We start from the raw sequence: 16,990 nt of genomic DNA on the forward strand, positions 1-16,990 counted from the left end.
TTCGGCTAAACTGAGAGTTATTTCCCTTACTGTGGACGGGGTACATTCCCCAATAAAACGAACAAGGGTCCTACAATACCTAAAGTGAATGCATGCTGATGTCGCCTTACTGCAGGAAATGCATTTGAATAATATAGAACATGGTAAATTGCGTAGAGCCTTATAAGCACACAGAACACTGTGCAGTTTTATAACGTGGAAAAACCTTTAGAAAATTCCTTCCAAAATAGGTCTTCAGTGGCACGATGAGGAGGAGAAGCAAACTGCAATTCTGTGGCCAGCTCAGTGGCAGCCCTCTACATGTCCACACATAAGGTCAATGGCTGAACTCCAGGGTTACGTATACTACAAAGGAAGAGTTACCTTCCTTGGGTAGATTGGGGGGAGGAAAGAGGGAGTTATGGTCATTAATGAGGGTGACACCTGGTGGCCAGACTAAGAACCTGTGCTAGAGTTCCAGAAGGGGCCCTGGTACATGACTGCCAACATCAGCACCATTTCTGCAGCAACCAAACCAGTAGCATTGAGAGGTGCAAGGAGGGAGGGGATTTACCTCAATAAGAGAAAAATGTCTAAGTGATTTACAGATGAAGGCTCATGGCAACAAAATCCTAGTAGTGATTTTTACTGAGCTAGAAGAAAAAACAGGAAGAACAAAACTACCATGGCAAAATAAATACTGCCTACAGTAGTCTGAAGCCTTCAACCAATCCTTGTTAGTGTTGTGTGCTGCCATCTGCAATTTAATTTCCTCTCCGGAATTCAATCACGTTTGCTAGTTTTATTAAACTTTATGGTGTGCTTTTTTCCACCGTTCTCTTCCTTTCTGCTTTGAACTATGTCACCATGCCCTCATTCCTGTATGTGACATAGTAAGATGCCTGTAAACACACTGTACAGTAAGGAAACAATATAAATTCCCCTTGCTGATCTGAAGAGGGCTTCCCCACCTACTGAAGATGTCAGCGCACACCAGCCTGGTAAGAGCACTATCCCTTACTACTATGGCATTATTTCCATAGAAGAGAAACTCACCGGAAAGCATTCTGTGGCTTCTGAGGGGTCACCAGCACACAATCCCAGGAGCGAGATGAATTATTCTGGTACAGTATCACCCGGCCATCCTGTTTCACCTGTTGGCACATGGTATAATCCGAGAGCGGGACCTCCCGCACACGGTACGGATTCGATAGCAGGTTGGTCACTCCGCTCAGTGTGTTCACCAGACGCCCAAAAAGATTCATTTCTGGACCTTCTGCAGAGAGGGAGGAAAAAGCAAACTCAGACCACACTTCCTCATCCACTAATGCAGTATAACAGCAGCAGTTCTCCAGCCAAGAGACCAACATTTGCCTCTCTCTCTATCATCACTACACATTATTACCAAATTTGCTTAACTATCCTTCAAACAGAGGCCAGGTAATACCACACAAGCCATTATAATAGTTCTGTAGAAACCCCTGTATTGCCTTTTCCTGACAACAACAACCATTTGGCACCATACAAAAATATTAATCCTAATAGGGGAAATACATGTAATAGGAAGTACCTAAATCATTAATAACAAACAGTACACTCCTGTTCTATATAAATTACAAAATCTTTATGAGTGAAAACAAATCAGTGCATTAAAAAATTATTACTAAACAATATCCCTGCAACTCACTCACACTGCCATCCACACCACATTTATACCCTGATCACATATGCAAGTCTCACAGAGAGCATTAAACTTAACACTGAATTGCAGTTTCTTCAGTCTCTGTATATCATCAGAGCACAGGCTCAATAAAGATCAGTCAATCAGTCATAGAAAACAATGGCATATCAGACCCAGTTCTTAGTAGTAATGGTGGATATCGCTGATCTTTGTGTCCAACAAATTCTCAGATGAAAAGAGAAAAAAACTTCACTCCAATATAAAGCCACTGTTCTTATCCCTGTGATAAAAAAGCACACAGAGAAACACTGGGGGTTGCAAAGTCACACAAATCTTCTGTAATCCTACACACAGTCAAACCTTTAATTTAAAGGCAGCCATAAAGTGGTTCAGGTAAGTGGGAGGCTTCCAGGGATAAATTAATAAAACCACACTGTTTGGAGTACACCAACAGTGTGGTTTTATTAATTTATCCCTGGAAGCCTCCCACTTACCTGAAGCACTTTATGGCTGCCTTTAAATTAAAGGTTTGACTGTGTGTAGGATTACAGATGGGTGTGACTTTGCCAGTGCCGTAGCGAGGGCGGCTCGCCGCTGCGCACCCCCCCCCCCCCCCGGCGCGCAACCTCCCCCTGAGCGCGATCTTACTTAGTTTAGAAGTGAGAGGCAGGCGGGAGGGAGGGCCGATCCACCCCCGAGTCCACGTCGCTGGGAGCTGCGTCAGCTCCATTGGTTCCTTGCTCCCTCTGCCCCGGAACAGGAAGTAACCTGTTCCGGGGCAGAGAGAGCAAGGAACCAATGGAGCCGACGCAGCTCCCAGTGACGTGGACTCGGTGGTGCGGTCCGCCCCGGGGGGGGTGTCGTCTCCGTTGGTTCCTTGCTCTCTCTGCCCCGGAACAGGAAGTAACCTGTTCCGGGGCAGAGAGAGCAAGGAACCAACGGAGACAACACCCCCGGGTCGGACCGCACCACCGTCCCCCCTTCCTACGCCAATGGACTTTGCAACCCCCAGTATTTCTCTGTGTGCTTTTTTATCACATTTATCACAGGGATAAGAATATTGGCTTTATATTGCATTGAAGTTTTTTTTTCTCTTTTCATCTGAGAATTTGTTGAACACAAAGATCAGCGATATCCATCATTACTACTGGGGCTGATATGCCATTGTTTTCTATGGCTGATTGACTGATCTTTATTGAGCCTGTGCTCTGATGATATACAGAGACTGAAGAAACTGCAATTCAGTGTTTAAGTTTAATGCTCTCTGTGGGACTTGCATATGTGATCAGGGTACAAGTGTGGTGTGGATATGGCAGTGTGAGTGAGTTGCAGGGATATTGTTTAGTAATAATTTTTTAATGCACTGATTTGTTTTCACTAATAAAGATTTTGTAATTTATATAGAACAGGAGTACAGTTTGTTATTAACCATACAAAAATAAACAAATCCCAGCAGCATGTGTACAGAGTTGATCAGAAAGCCCCTAGACCATGAACCCTCTACCTGCTTATAGAGTGCTAGGAGCAAACACCAGATTTCACTTTCGTTTCACTTAAGCTTCTAGCCTTTGCTTGTAAATCACACACCTCTTTCTCTGAAGCGGAATGGCTTGAGCAATGAAAAGGTCTGGTTAGGAGCCGTATCTTACCTGAACTACTGACTGTTAGCTAACCCTCTCTCAACCTTAAAAGTCCCTAGTACCTTGTAAAATAGTGAATGTAACATTGCTCCGTGGGAAAACTCGAGAAGTATTGTTCAGCAATGCAATTTCTCAACCAAGAAGTATCTGCACTCCCCCAATCCCCACTACAAGAAAAGCCATAATCTGTATAGTCATGTCAATTAAGGGGCGTGGTTTGAGTGAGGGTGAAGGGGTCATTGCCGCCCCCCCCCCCCCCCCCCCCAAATCACAAACGCTGCTGGAGCGAGTGTGTCACTCTCTCTCCGCTGCCGTACTCACGCGTTCCAGTACATCTCTTTCTCTCTCCCCCCCTCGTTCAGCTTTGTCCCTTCCCGCACCCCTCAAAACTTGCCCTAGTCCAGCCAGCGGCTCCTTCCCAGTGCAGCCGAAGTGAGCAGGAACCTAAAACGGCCGGTACAGAGTCCTATGCGATAGCGCTTCCAGTCGGGCTCTGTCAGACGGACCGCCCCCTCTAACGCATTTCCTCCTGCTGCTATGATGACGTTTACCAAGGAGGTTGAAGAAAACAGGACACAATGATCCGTGCAATCTAGAACACTATACCAGCTGAGGCCAGTAGGCGGAGCTTGTTGCCGTTTTAGTACACCCAAAACAATAGCAAAAAGAAATAGCAAACTGCCTTGCCTATTCTATCTGTAAAAGTGTAAAGCTGTTCCATTTGGAGGACAAAATATATTTTTGTACTTATTTGGCAGCTTTTTAATTTACTTGAAAGCTTCCCATGCCTAGATATAAATATCATGAAATAAAAATTGAATATCACTAAAACAGCTTTAGAAAGTATTCTAGCTGGTAGAAACAGCACTTTTAAACTCTGTATTTTGTGCTCATTTTTCTACACTAAAAACTAAATAAATACACGGTATACAATACAGATGGCCACATTTCAGTGAGGATATCCTGTTTCCTGATGGGTTCATCTAACTGTTGTTATAATCTGCCATGGGAAACCTGCTAGTTAAAAAGATGGAATGTATTGTAATTAAATGGAAGTAGAATTAAACTCTCCTTTCATTGGGGCACAAGGAACAAATTTTTTATCTGTTTTGTAGAAGTTTACATTTTAGATACACAGATGGATTATTCCATTTGAGAACATGTTTCAGAGGCAAATGGTTTTTAAGTCAAAATAAAAATACATGCTTTGTTTCATGCAGATACCTTTTGTTTAAACATAACTAAATGGGCTATACACCCTTAATGCAATCCATTGGTTTTCTTATATTTTGTTCTTGTGCTGCTGACATACTGTGCCAAAACTGAAAACTCTTATCTGGTTGATAATAAAAGGAGCTCGTTATGAAAACTATCCACCCTAAAAGGTTGTTTTGTGGCTGTACATGAGGAACTGTGATATTGAATGAATAAGTGTATGTTTGTGTCCCTAATCATAGGTACATAAGTATTGCCACACTGGGACAGACCAAAGGTCCATCAAGCCCAGTATCCTGTTTCCAACAGTGGCCAATCCAGGTTACAATACCTGGCAAGATCCTAGAAAAGCTCAATATATTTTATGATGCTTATGCTTATCCCATGTTGGAAATCAATATATTGCGTTTCCATATAACATAGGTGTAAATGTATAGTTCAGGCGCTAACTAGCTCTTTTGTAACAGAAAGAAATATATTATAGCTGTTTGGAATTATTACTTATAAGAAGCAGGAACAGGAGAAGGGAGAGGAGGGGGGCTTGTAAAACTACTGAGACGTGGGGAAAAACTTCAGTCAGGTCCCAGAGCTGAGATAAACTGTTGCATGAGGCCATGAAGGGAGAGCTTGTGATAGCCCAAGGTCAGAAGGTGGGAAATGGACATCTGTGAGATAGCCGGGAACTATGAACAAAGAAAGCAAAAGGGAGGGAGAAGTTAGTGAGAAGTCCCAGCTCCTAGCTGTTAAGCAGAACACTAGCAGACAGGCAGGTGACCATCAGCCAATGAGAAAAACTTAAGGGCAGACACTTAAATGTAACTATAAAATCTGTGGAATCTTATAGAGAGAGTGTGTGTGTGGCTCGCAGTTTAGAGACACAGAGACACGCATCCATCCATTCTTGCAAGGATGATTCATCAATCTGATTTTGTAAGTCCTATTTTTGTATAGGTTCTCAGGTTATCTGGGGGCTATTTATAACATTCCAGAAATAAGCAGTGGATTTTCCCAAGTCAATTTAATGATGTTCTATGGACTTTTCCTTTAGGAAGCTGTCAGACCCTTTTTAAACCCCGCTAAGCTATAACCATCTTTACTACATTCTCTGGCAACATATTCCAGAGTTTAATTACACGTTGTGTAAAGAAAACTTTTTCTCCGTTTCATATTAAATTTACTACTTGGACATGGATGGAGGGGAGGAAAGAAAAAAGAAGAAGATACACATGGATGGAGATGAGGGAAAGGGAAGAGAGGAGAAAAACTGCACATGGATGGAGAAAATAGGCAAAAGCTGGATCCACGTTATACCTCCTCCAGTCAATTCCAAGGAGGAGGACCCAGCTTTTACTTATGGATGTAGGGCAAGAAATGAAGAAGAAAGGAGGAAAGTAAAGAAATAAATGGAAAGGAAACCCTGGAAACAGAGTTAAGAGAACAGATAGAGAGCAGCAGAATCAGAGACTGGGACCAATATGAATAGAAAAACAGAGTCACCAGACAACAAAGGTAGAAAAAATATCATTTTATTTTCATTTTAGTGTTTGGAATATGTCCAGTTTGAGAATTTACACCTTCTGTCTTATTTTGCACTGGGTGTACTGGAGCTGTAACAGCTTACAGAAATTATTTATTTATTTGCTGCATTTGTATCCCACATTTTCCCACCTATTTGAAGGCTCAATGTGGCTTACATTATGTTGCAAAGGCATTATAATGAAAAAAAAATCACATTTTTCTCCTATACTAGTATAATATTTTTAACTAGTAGAAAAGGCCCTTTTCAGGCAGGAAGGAAACGGGCACTAGCAAGGTTCCCACTCCCCCAGTTCCAGACCCCTCCATCGCTTCCCCCCCCCCCCCCGCCCCGAGTTCCAGAGCCCACCTCCCTGCCTTCCTCCGAATTGGAAAACCCCCCCTCGGAGTTCCTGACCCCCAAGTCGCGACCCTCTCGAGCCCTCCTTCCCGCCGCCAAACCTCCGCAACTGCCGTTGCGTAGCTGGCCGCCTGTGTCCATAACTTTCTGGGTCTCCGAAGCCTCAGCTGACGTCGCGACGCATTACGTCGGCGGCGTAATGCGTCGTGACGTCAGCTGAAGCTTCAGAGACCCAGAAAGTTACGGACACAGACAGCCAGGTTTTAGAACGTTGGAGGTGAGAATTATTATATAGGATGTCTGTTTATATGCACCATGGCTGGTATAAGGGGTGTGGCTAATGTGGATGTGGCTATAATAGGGGTGAAGCCATATGTGGTGACCCCGCCCATAATGAGTACCGGCACCTTTTTTTCTACAAAAAAAGCACTGGAAATAAGAGTAGGAAATAGAAAGCTAGTAAGTAGGTGAAAAGAGGGAAACTGCAGATTGGAGATGGGGGGACAAAGAGGAATGAAATCTAGCTGTAGGTAGATAAAAAGCAGATGGGAAAGGGGAAAGATGCTGATAGTTGGCAACAGGAGAAGGGTTGATGCTGGGAAGTAAGAAAGAAGAGGAGGAAAGAGTGTGACAGGAGCAAAGCAAGGGCTTATACAGCAGAAGGTGGAGCAGGAGAAGCAGAGGGATGGATGCTGGGGCAAGTAGGAAAAGCAGGGTGAATGAATATTAGAAGAAGAGGTAGGTGGGCAGATGTTGGGAAAAGGGGTATGAGGAAGAGATGGAGAATAGATGGTAAGGATGGAAGACAGGTGAAGCAATGGATAGTGAGGAAAAGTGAGAAAGAGGTAGAGAGACATGAAGAGGATGACAAACAAAGGAAGATGATAGGAGATGAGAGAGGTTGGATATGGAAGTAAAAAGGGAAATGGGAGCCTAGATACGGAGCTAAGATATAAGAAGGGTCTGGAGATGGAAGAGGATGAGTGATAGGGAAGGAACGGGGTTACTGAGAGGATGAAAGGTCCTTATATATTTTTTTTTTAGAGATTATTAATCTCTTTTGATTTGTTGTAATCTGCACTAAGCCTTTGGGCATGTTGCAGATTAGAAATTCCTTGTATTTGTATGAAAGGCAGAGGATGAAGCTGGATAGGGTATGAGTACAGAGGGTTGACTTGGGGGTCTAGAAACTGGCTGAAAGATGGGAATGGGATGACTAGAAAAGTAAGTAAATGAAGTGGAGAGACACAGGGCTGGAGAGGGAAAAGGAGGAATAAAATCTAGTTAAAAGTTATAAAAAGGCAGATAAATGGAAAAAAATCTGAAACAGAAGGATCAGTTTCAGAGAGAGATGAAGGGAAGAAGATGGAGAGTGAAGAAACAGAAAATGAACGTGAGGTCCTGGAAAAACATTTAGGCAACAACAAGAGGAAATGCTAAAGATAGACCAGGTCCAACACAACTGAAAAAATGATCAGACAAAGGTATAAAAAATATATACTTTTCAATTTTTAGAGAATGAAAAATGTCACTGAAAATGTGCATTGCTTTTTTTTGTTGTTGTTGTTCTGTACAGGAGAAAATGTATTTCTGTTTCTCTTCCTTCAGTGTTCTACTGTTAAAAGTCTGGGGTTTCCATTTAATTTTGACTACGTATTTGTTTCTAACTTGAAGTCTGTTATTTTTATTAGTTGATGATGGTGTATGTTTCCCATGTGTCACTGAGGTGAGGAATTTTGTTAACATGTAGGTAGTGTGTAAGAATATGTAGAAGTCTAGCTTTTCATCTTTATCCCTGTGGAGGTGTACTCCTGACTTACCATATGTAGTAGGGCTCGTGGATTTTTAATTCCTGGACTTGGTGCTGGTATGGTATGGAACTCCTCTCATTTGAGGAAAGCCTAAAGAGGTTAGGAGTCTTCAGCTTGGAAAAGAGATAAATGAGGGGAATATGATTGAGGTCTACAAAATCCTGAATGCTGTAGAACAGGTAAAAGTGAATCGATATTTCACTGTCTCAGAAACTACAAGACAAAGAGACACTCAATGAAATTATATCGAAATACTTTTAAAATAAAGAGGAGGAAATATACTTTCTCTCAAAGAATAGTTAAGCTCTGGAAATCATTGCCTGAGGATGTTGTAACAGCAGTTAACATTTAACTTTCAAAAAGGAGACTATGATAAAATGAGAAGAACGGTGAAAAAAAAAACCTTAGAGGAGCAGCTGCAAAGGTCAAAAGTTTACATCAGGTGTGGATGTTGTTCAAAAATACCATCCTGGAAGCCCACTCCAGTTATATTCCATGTATAAAAAAAGGAGGAAGAAGGGCAATTGACAGCTGCAATGGTTAAAAAGTGAGGTGAAGTAAGCTATTAGAGCTAAAAGAAAATCCTTCAGAAAATGGAATAAGAAATAGCATAAAGAATGGCAAGTCAAACGCAAAGCACTGATAAGGAAGGCAATGAGGGTCTTTGAAAAAAAGATTGCATTGGAGGCAAAAACACATAGTGAAAACTTTTTTTTAGGTATAGAAGCAAGAAGCCTGCAAAAGAATCAGTTGGACTGCTAGATGACCGAGGGGTAAAAGGGGCACTCAGGGAAGACAAAGCCATAGCAGAGAGATAAAATGATTTCTTTGCGTTGTTCTTAGAACATAAGAGTAGCCATACTGGGTCAGACCAATGGTCCATCTAGCCCAGTATCCTGTTTTCCAAACAGTGGCCAAGCCAGGTCACAAGTACCTGGCAGAAACCCAAATAACTGCAACACTCCATAATACAAATCCCAGGGCAAGCAGTTGCTTCTCATGTCGGTCTCAATAGCAGATTATGGACTTTTCCTCCAGGAATTTGTCCAAACCTTTTTTAAACCCAGATACGCTAACCACTGTTACCACCTCCTCTGGCAAAGAGTTCCAGAGTTTATTCGTTGAATGAAAAAATATTTCCTCCTATTTGTTTTAAAAGTATTTCCCATGTAACTTCCTCGAGTGTCCCCTTGTCTTTGTACTTTTGGAACAACTAAAAAATCAATTTACTTCTACTCATCCTACACCATTCAGGATTTTGAGAGAAAGAGGGAAGATGCTGGATGGAAGGGTAGGGAGAAAAAGAAGACAGTGGATGGAAGGATGCAGAAAGAAAGAGGGGAGTTGCTGGATGGAAAGGAGGAGAGGACAGGGTAGTGAAAGACTGGAGAATAAGAGGAAGGGGCATGTGGAGAACAAGGGTGAGGAAAAGATGAAAAGCCATAGGTGATGAATGGACAGGAAACGCTGGCAAGAGAAAGACGAAGGAAAGCAGAATCAAGAGACTGGGAGAACACAATTAGAACAAGTAAATGGCCAGACAACAAAGGTAAAGAAAATAATTTTATTTTTAATTTAGGATAAAGTAATGTGTTAGCTGTGTTAATAAAGTTTAATAAATGCAAATAAAACATAAAATAGAACTGTAATTTGGATTATTCTTTCCAATGTGTGTTAAATTTCATCTGCCATTTACGTGTTTTAACAACCTTGAATAGTTTTGTATCATCTGCAAATTTGATCACCTCACTCGTCATTGCGATTTCCATATCATTTATAAATATGTTAAATAGAACCGGTCCCATTGGCACTCCACTGTTCACTCTCCTCCATTGAGAGAAATGACCAAACCCTACCTTCTGTTTTCTGTCCAATAGCCAATTTCTAATCCACACCAGAACCTTGCCTCCTATCCCATGACTCTCATTTTCTCAGGAGTCTCTCCTAAGGAGCTTTATCAAAAGCTTTCTGAAATTCTAGATACACTACATCAACCGGCTCACCTCGGTGAGGCAAGACCTCCCTCAGCTGAACCCATGCTGACTCTGTCCCATTAAACCATGTTTATCTATGTGTTCTGCCTTCTCAGATATAACTTCTTTTGGTCAAGGAGTCCTAGTAGTATATTGTGATTGACCATGTCGAATGCGCTGGACATGTCGAATTGGAGGAGAAGTATATTTTTTCCCATGGCTATTTCTTGCTTGAATTTGGCCAGGAAAGTGAGTAGGACAGTTTCAGTACTATAATGGGGGTGGAATCCTGACTGTGAGTCATGTAGTATTGAGAACTTATCCATGTAGTCCGTAAGCTGTTTGGTCACCAAGCTCTCCATTAGTTTGACTACTAGTGGGATAGACGCAACAGGACGGTAGTTGGTTAGATCGTTTGTGCTTTTCTTGGTGTCTTTATGTATTGGGGTGAGTAGGATGTTACCATATTCCTCGGGAAAGAGACCTTGTTGTAGCATGAAGTTTAGGTGGGATGTGAGGTCTGCTATGAAGCGGTCGGGGGCGGATTTAAGTAAATGGCTGGGACACATATCCAGTTTGCAGTGGGTGTTGGCAAACCTTTGAGTCGCTTTTTTTAAGTGATTCAGTGGTGAGGAGAGTAAATGTTGACCACTTTTGGTCAGCTGGGCATCCGCCAGGGATTAGATCCAGGTCGTTGAAGAAGTTTTCGATATCGGTGTTATTCTGAGGAGGTGAACTGTGTAATTTTATTATTTTTTCGTTAAAGTAATTAGCGAGTTTGTCTGCAGGTGAAATGTCTGTGTTGGTTGTGGTGATAGGTGTGGTGTCTAATAACTTATTTACGAGTTGAAATAGTTTCTTCAGGTCTTTGTAATCCGGTCCTAGTTTAGTTTTGTAATAGGACCTTTTGGTTTGTCTTATTGCATATTTGTATTTTCTGTGTATTTGTTTCCATGCATTGAGCGTTTGTTCATCTTTTGTTTTTTCCCATGCTCATTCAAATTTCCTGGATTGTGTTTTCAGTTTTTTTAATTCATCACTGAATCATGGTATCAAGCTTTGTCTTCTTGATATTCTTGTCTTTAAGGGTGCTATTTCGTTTAGTACGGTTTTGCATCTATTCTCCAAGTGATTGAGGTAGTGTATGGAGTCTGTTTGTGTTTTCCATTCGTTGTCATATATCAGTTGCCAGAAAACTTGTAAGTCTATGTGCCCTCTCGTGGTGTAAGTTGTGTGTGCTGGTGAATGGTTTAGACCCTTCTTCTGCCAGTTTAGGGATAGGTTCAATCTGAAGTGGTCAGTCCAAGGTGTTTCTGTCCATTTGATGTCTGTTAATAGTAGGTTATGATCTGTGGACAGTTTGTGTGGTAGGAGGTCTAGTGTGTGTCCCTTGGTGTGGGTGGCTTGCATATGAAGCCATTTGAGGTCCCAGGACTGTAGGAAGTCTTTGCATTCACGTGCGTTGGTGGAGTTGGGGTCTTCTAAGTGAAGCTTTATGTCACCCAGTATTAGTATATTGGAGTTGTTTATACAAGCGTTTGAGATGAAGTCCGAGAAAATAAGCTGGCTTTCATTCCAGTTACCGGGCGGTCTGTAAAACAGGATGCAGTTCAGATGATATATCAGGGATTTGCTTTGGATTCTGAGTGATGCAATTTCTAGTTGGGGTGTTATGGATTCGGCGATGGTTTCGGTGGTGAATTGAGTTTGGTAGATTAACGCTATGCCTCCTCCTCTCTTTTCCTTCCTGGTCCAGTGAGTGATTTTGTAACCTGGAGGGCATAGTTCAAGGATTATGGGGTCTTTTTGATCATGGATCCATGTTTCGTTGATGAAGATAAGGTTGAGGTTTTCTGAACTGATCCAATCTGATATTATTATTGTTTTATTAAATACGGATCTAGCATTAATGTAGCCTACTTGGATATTTTGGTATGAGGCTTCTGGGTTTGCTGATATGTGGATTTTTGTTAGTTGTCGTTCCTTGGGTGGTGTATGTTTGTTGTGATCTTTCCTTCCTTTTTGTTGGTATTGCTGTATTTGGATAGTCTTCCATTAGTTTGATGGGCATCAATTTGGTGGAGTGTGGAGTGTTGAATCAGCCTTTGGTGATTTTGTAAGATGGGCATGATGTTATTTTCTGTAAGTGGTATGGATAGTATTAGGTGGATCAGTGAAAGGGCATAGATCATTAGGAGTATTTTGGTTGTATTCATTTTGTTATCAGTTTAGGATAGGTTGGTTACTCACGGTCAGATGCTCGGGGGTGAGGTCCTTGACGCCAACTCTGTTTCTATGGATACCGTTCTGGTGGTTGGAGGCAGTTAGGTTCCGTTTCTTGGGGGGTTGTGCTATTGTTGAGTAAAATTGTGAGCTGGTTGTCTAGCAGGTGGTGATCGGTTAGGCTGGGAACTTCACTGATCAGCCTCCTGTGATCAGAGCTTCAGTGAGTATGTTTGGTGGGAGGCTCAGGCTTGATCCTATGTGGGCGAGCTGCTCTCGCTGTGATGATCAACTCATGCGGTGTGGTGGCGTATGTGGGTCTGTTTCGGCGTCGCAGGTCCCCCACGATTGGCTCAATGGATGCTCCCTTCTGTCCTCCTCGGCTCTTGCAGTGCATCCGTGGTCTCCTCTCTCCTGCTCTCCTCTCCTCATTGGGCGGGCGTCTGATTGACTGGTACAGCTGGGCTGCTAATGGGTCCGATTTGTTTAAACCATTGCAGGATCTGTAGAATAGCTCACACAGAGGTGTGTTTTCAAAACACTTAGACTTACAAAGTTCCATAGTAACTTATGGAACTTTGTAAGTCATGCTTTGAAAATAAGCACCATACTGTCTCAAGGCCTCTTAATCATCAAATGCCTCATGAAATAATATAGTTTTTAACTCTAAACTGATCTAATGATACTATCATTCTTATTTTTACAGGCAACTAATTCCACAGTTTTGGCCCCCATACTTTAAAAGTTGACATGATATTCATCCAATGTGATCACCCTAAAAGATAGTACATCTAACAAATTGGTATTACCAGATCTTAATTCAATTCAAGTGAGGTCTTATACACAGCTAATATCCCCTAGACAGGGTTCAGTGTGGTTTACATGGATTAGCTTACAATGACAGTGATTTGCTAATGGAAGACTACCCTAATTATGTTAATTGAAACTACAAAATCCTGAAAGGATGTGGAATGGGTAGACGTGAATCGCTTGTTTACTATCTCCAAAACCACAAGGACCAGGAAATGTTCTTGCAGGCTGAGACAATCTCAATGTAGTTGAAATAATAGGAGAGACCAAGTTGTTAAAAACTTTAAAAACTAATAACATTTTAAAAGTAATCCATTTCCTAATAGGAAGCCAATGTAAAGATTTTAGAATTAGAGTAATATTGCATACATCGAGGGTACCCAAGCCGCTGCATTTTGAGCATTCTGGAAGGCTTTTGTTACGGAACCCGGGAAGCAGACAAGTCCTCTGGGGAGACGCAGAGCAGAGGTGAACCAGGCACTGAATACAAACAGGATACCAGACATGGCAAATAGACAGAGCACACTCAAGACAAGCAACAAGCACCACCAGAAAAGGGAGAGAGACCACTCAGGCAGGCCTCACGGCTGATCAGGAACCCACTCGTACAGAGTCCAAGCGTATGGGCCTCACGGCCGAACTGAAAGCAAATCATACCAGAGGGAAGGGAAAAGAAACAACAGAATATCTTGAGCAAGTACTACTCAAGCAGTGCACACACACTGCACTAAACAGAGCCAGAAACAAGGGGTCAAAAGACCCTACACACAGGCACAAAGAAACTGAAGGGGAAAAGAAAACCCCACTTGGACTCATATGGTAGAAACCACAATTAAAAGATAAGAAAACCACACAGGAAGGCAGCACAGGACTGGGCTTAGAACCCCAGCTATAAATGAATAGTCCTAACCAAGTCAAACAGACATCACACAGAGAGGTAGCACAGGGCTGGGCTAGTAGTCCCAGCTAAACAGAAGAACCACCCACTCAAGCACAAACAGAACCAAACAGAGAGGACACTCAGGGCTGTGCTAGATCCACAGCTATAAACGAATAATCCTAACCAAGTCAAACAGAAATCACACAGAGAAGTAGCACAGGGCTCGGCTAGTAGTCCCATTTAACAGAAGAACCACCCACTCAAGCACAAACAGAACCAAACAGAGAAGAACTCAAACAGAAAGCACACAGGAAAAACTCAAGCAAGACCACACAAAGGAACACTCACAGCTATGCCACACAGCACTCAAGGATAAGGGAAGCCACTCGTGAAGGGACACTCTAAGCTGTACCATACAGCACTCAGGGAAGAGGGATGCCACTCAAAGTAATACTAAAGAGTGTGCCACCAGGCACTCAAGGAAAAAGGGAAGCCACTCATAGGAATACACTAGGCTGTGCCACACAGCACTCAAGGGAAAAGGGAAGCCACTCATAGGAACACTCTATGCTGCACCATATAGCACTCAAGGGTAAAGGGAAGCCACCTATAGGAATACACAAGGCTGTGCCACACAGCACTCAAGGGAAAGGGGAAGCCACTCATAGGAACACTCTAGGCTGTACCATACAGCAATCAGGGAAAAGGGAAGCTACTCATAGGAATACACAAGGCTGGCCACGCAGCACTCAAGGATAAAGGGGAGCTAACTATAGGAATACACTCTAGGCTGTGCCACACAGCACTCAAGGGAAAAGGGAAGCCACATATAGGAATACACAAAGCTGGCCAAGCAGCACTCAAGGGTAAAAGGGAGCCAACTATAGGAATACACTCTAGGCTGTACCATACAGCACTCAGGGAAAAGGGAAGCCACTCAAAGGAATTCAGAAGGCTGGCCACACAACACACAAGGGTAAAGAGAAGCTGCTTATAGGAATACATAAGGCTGTGCCACAGAGTCAAATAACAGACACTAGAGACAAAGGGGAAAGTAAGCAAACAGGGAAAGCTGACTTTACATACACAGATCAGATAAGGAGCATTGCTCACAAGAATCAGGAGACAAACACAGCAAAGAGTTAAAGCAGGCTAAAGGGAAGGGCTGCTTTTAATACACATCAGAAAGAAGCAGGGCTTACACTGCAGTCAAAGGTTTAAAGTAAACAAAGGAAAAAACAAACAATGTTCTTACCAGAACTCAGCCAGGAAGGGAAAGGAAAGGCAGACAGAGACAGAGCACACCCAGCTGCAAGGGAGCAAGGTAATCAAGGAAAGCAGCTGGGCTGGCAACAACCGGTTCTCTGAGCAGTGAAAGGTAACAAGGGAAACCACACAAGGAAACAGAACAGGCTTATGCTGGAGAGCCTAGATTACAAGGAAGGAATCTATTCAGGTTGAAACCAGAACCACACACAGAAAAACAGAACAGGGCTTTGCTTGGAAGCAAAGTTAACAGGCTAGTAATCTTACAGGTTTAAAGCAGAACAACACACACAGAGAAACAAAAGAGGGCTTTGCTTGAGAGCAAACCTAACAGGAAAGTAATCCATACAGATTCAAACCAAAACCACTCAAACAGGGCTCAGGGCTGTGCCACAGAGACACAGCTTAACAAGAAGACCAGTTCCCTCAGAATCAAACAACAGTACAACAAGAAAAGGAAAATAGACCTGTTTCAAAGGCAACACAGGAAAGCTCCCTAGGTCCTTATAAAGGAGTAGACTGATGATGTCACAAATAGGAAATGAAGCAGAAGGGACACCAAAGCGAGGCTTGGCTAACAGGAAGAACAACAATAGGGAAAGGCAGACTGGAGAGGTCACAGAGCTAGATACAGAGAAACAGTAGGTCTGAACATAAGGGCACGGCCACAACCGTGACAGCTTTTAAGTAGCCACCCCACACAAACCAAAAAACAATATGTTACAGTAATCGAAGCATGGGACAACTATACCCTGAATAATAATTCTGAAATTTGAGAAAGTCTTTGCACACTAAGGGCCCCGTTTACTAAGCCGCGCTAGAGGCGTGTTAGTGTTTTTAGCGCACGCTGTGTAGGCACCCACAATATTCCTATGGGTGCCTACACAGCATACCCTAATTTTTTGCACGCGCTAAAAACGCTAGCACACCTTAGTAAACACAGCCCTAATTTCTTTCCATACAGAGCAGCCATAATTGTGCAGAACCACACTAAGCTCTGTGCTGATCCTCAGGCACTTTATTACAATGGTCCTTCATTGTCTCGCTCTCCCTATCCCAAGATGGAACAGTAGCACATCAGAGAAATGGAAAGTTAATTTAAAAAGTCTCGATGTCCTCCTTAGAACAAATGGGTCAAATTGTCTGCATTCTTTTTATTTTAAGGATATACTCTTCATGTAAAATTAGTTTCTGACTGAAACCTTGCTAAGCCATTTCACCAATTTTCTTGCTTTAGAAAAACAATTTAAAATACAACAAAATGTTTAGTGTGTTATTACTTATAAATCAAAGATACATACACAAACAGTAGAAACATGGGTACTTGAGGAATTTCATATAAAAATATTTCCCTTGTTGCATTCTCTCCCATGTATAACATGACTGGAAAATTCCGGTGCTGGATCGTTAATAATGTGGAATGTTCTGTGTGAGATAAACTGGAATGTAAAGCACAATCCAACTGGTGGCAGGACACAATGTGCTAAATGTGTTTAGAGATATGCAAAAAAGCCTGTGTCTCTATCCCCAAATTCTGCCCCCCTAAATTGCAATGTTGTCATAATTTTCAAGCCAAGAATTCTCAGTTTGTGTTCATTATTCACTCAGTTTCACAAGGCTGGCCCCATGCTATTTC

At 42.3% G+C, this 16,990-nt stretch overlaps 1 protein-coding gene across 4 annotated transcripts in view; it reads right to left on the minus strand.

The window, feature by feature from the left end:
• Positions 1-3,806, minus strand: part of PLA2G6 (phospholipase A2 group VI) — a 207,512-nt gene extending 203,706 nt beyond the window's left edge. For 2 of the 4 annotated variants that reach the window (XM_030208274.1, XM_030208248.1), the window contains exons 1-2: positions 3,622-3,806; positions 1,036-1,255 (exon numbers count right to left, since the gene is read on the minus strand). In XM_030208274.1, coding sequence (XP_030064134.1) covers positions 1,036-1,244 — 209 coding nt within the window. In that variant the 5' untranslated portion in view covers positions 1,245-1,255; positions 3,622-3,806. Of the gene's footprint in view, positions 1-1,035; positions 1,256-3,362; positions 3,449-3,621 lie in introns of those variants that run through there. The other 2 variants (XM_030208256.1, XM_030208264.1) reach the window with 2 other exon arrangements.
• Positions 3,807-16,990: the final 13,184 nt, after the last annotated feature.

This window comes from Microcaecilia unicolor, chromosome 1, assembly GCF_901765095.1.
Source record: "Microcaecilia unicolor chromosome 1, aMicUni1.1, whole genome shotgun sequence".
Taxonomy (NCBI): domain Eukaryota; kingdom Metazoa; phylum Chordata; class Amphibia; order Gymnophiona; family Siphonopidae; genus Microcaecilia; species Microcaecilia unicolor.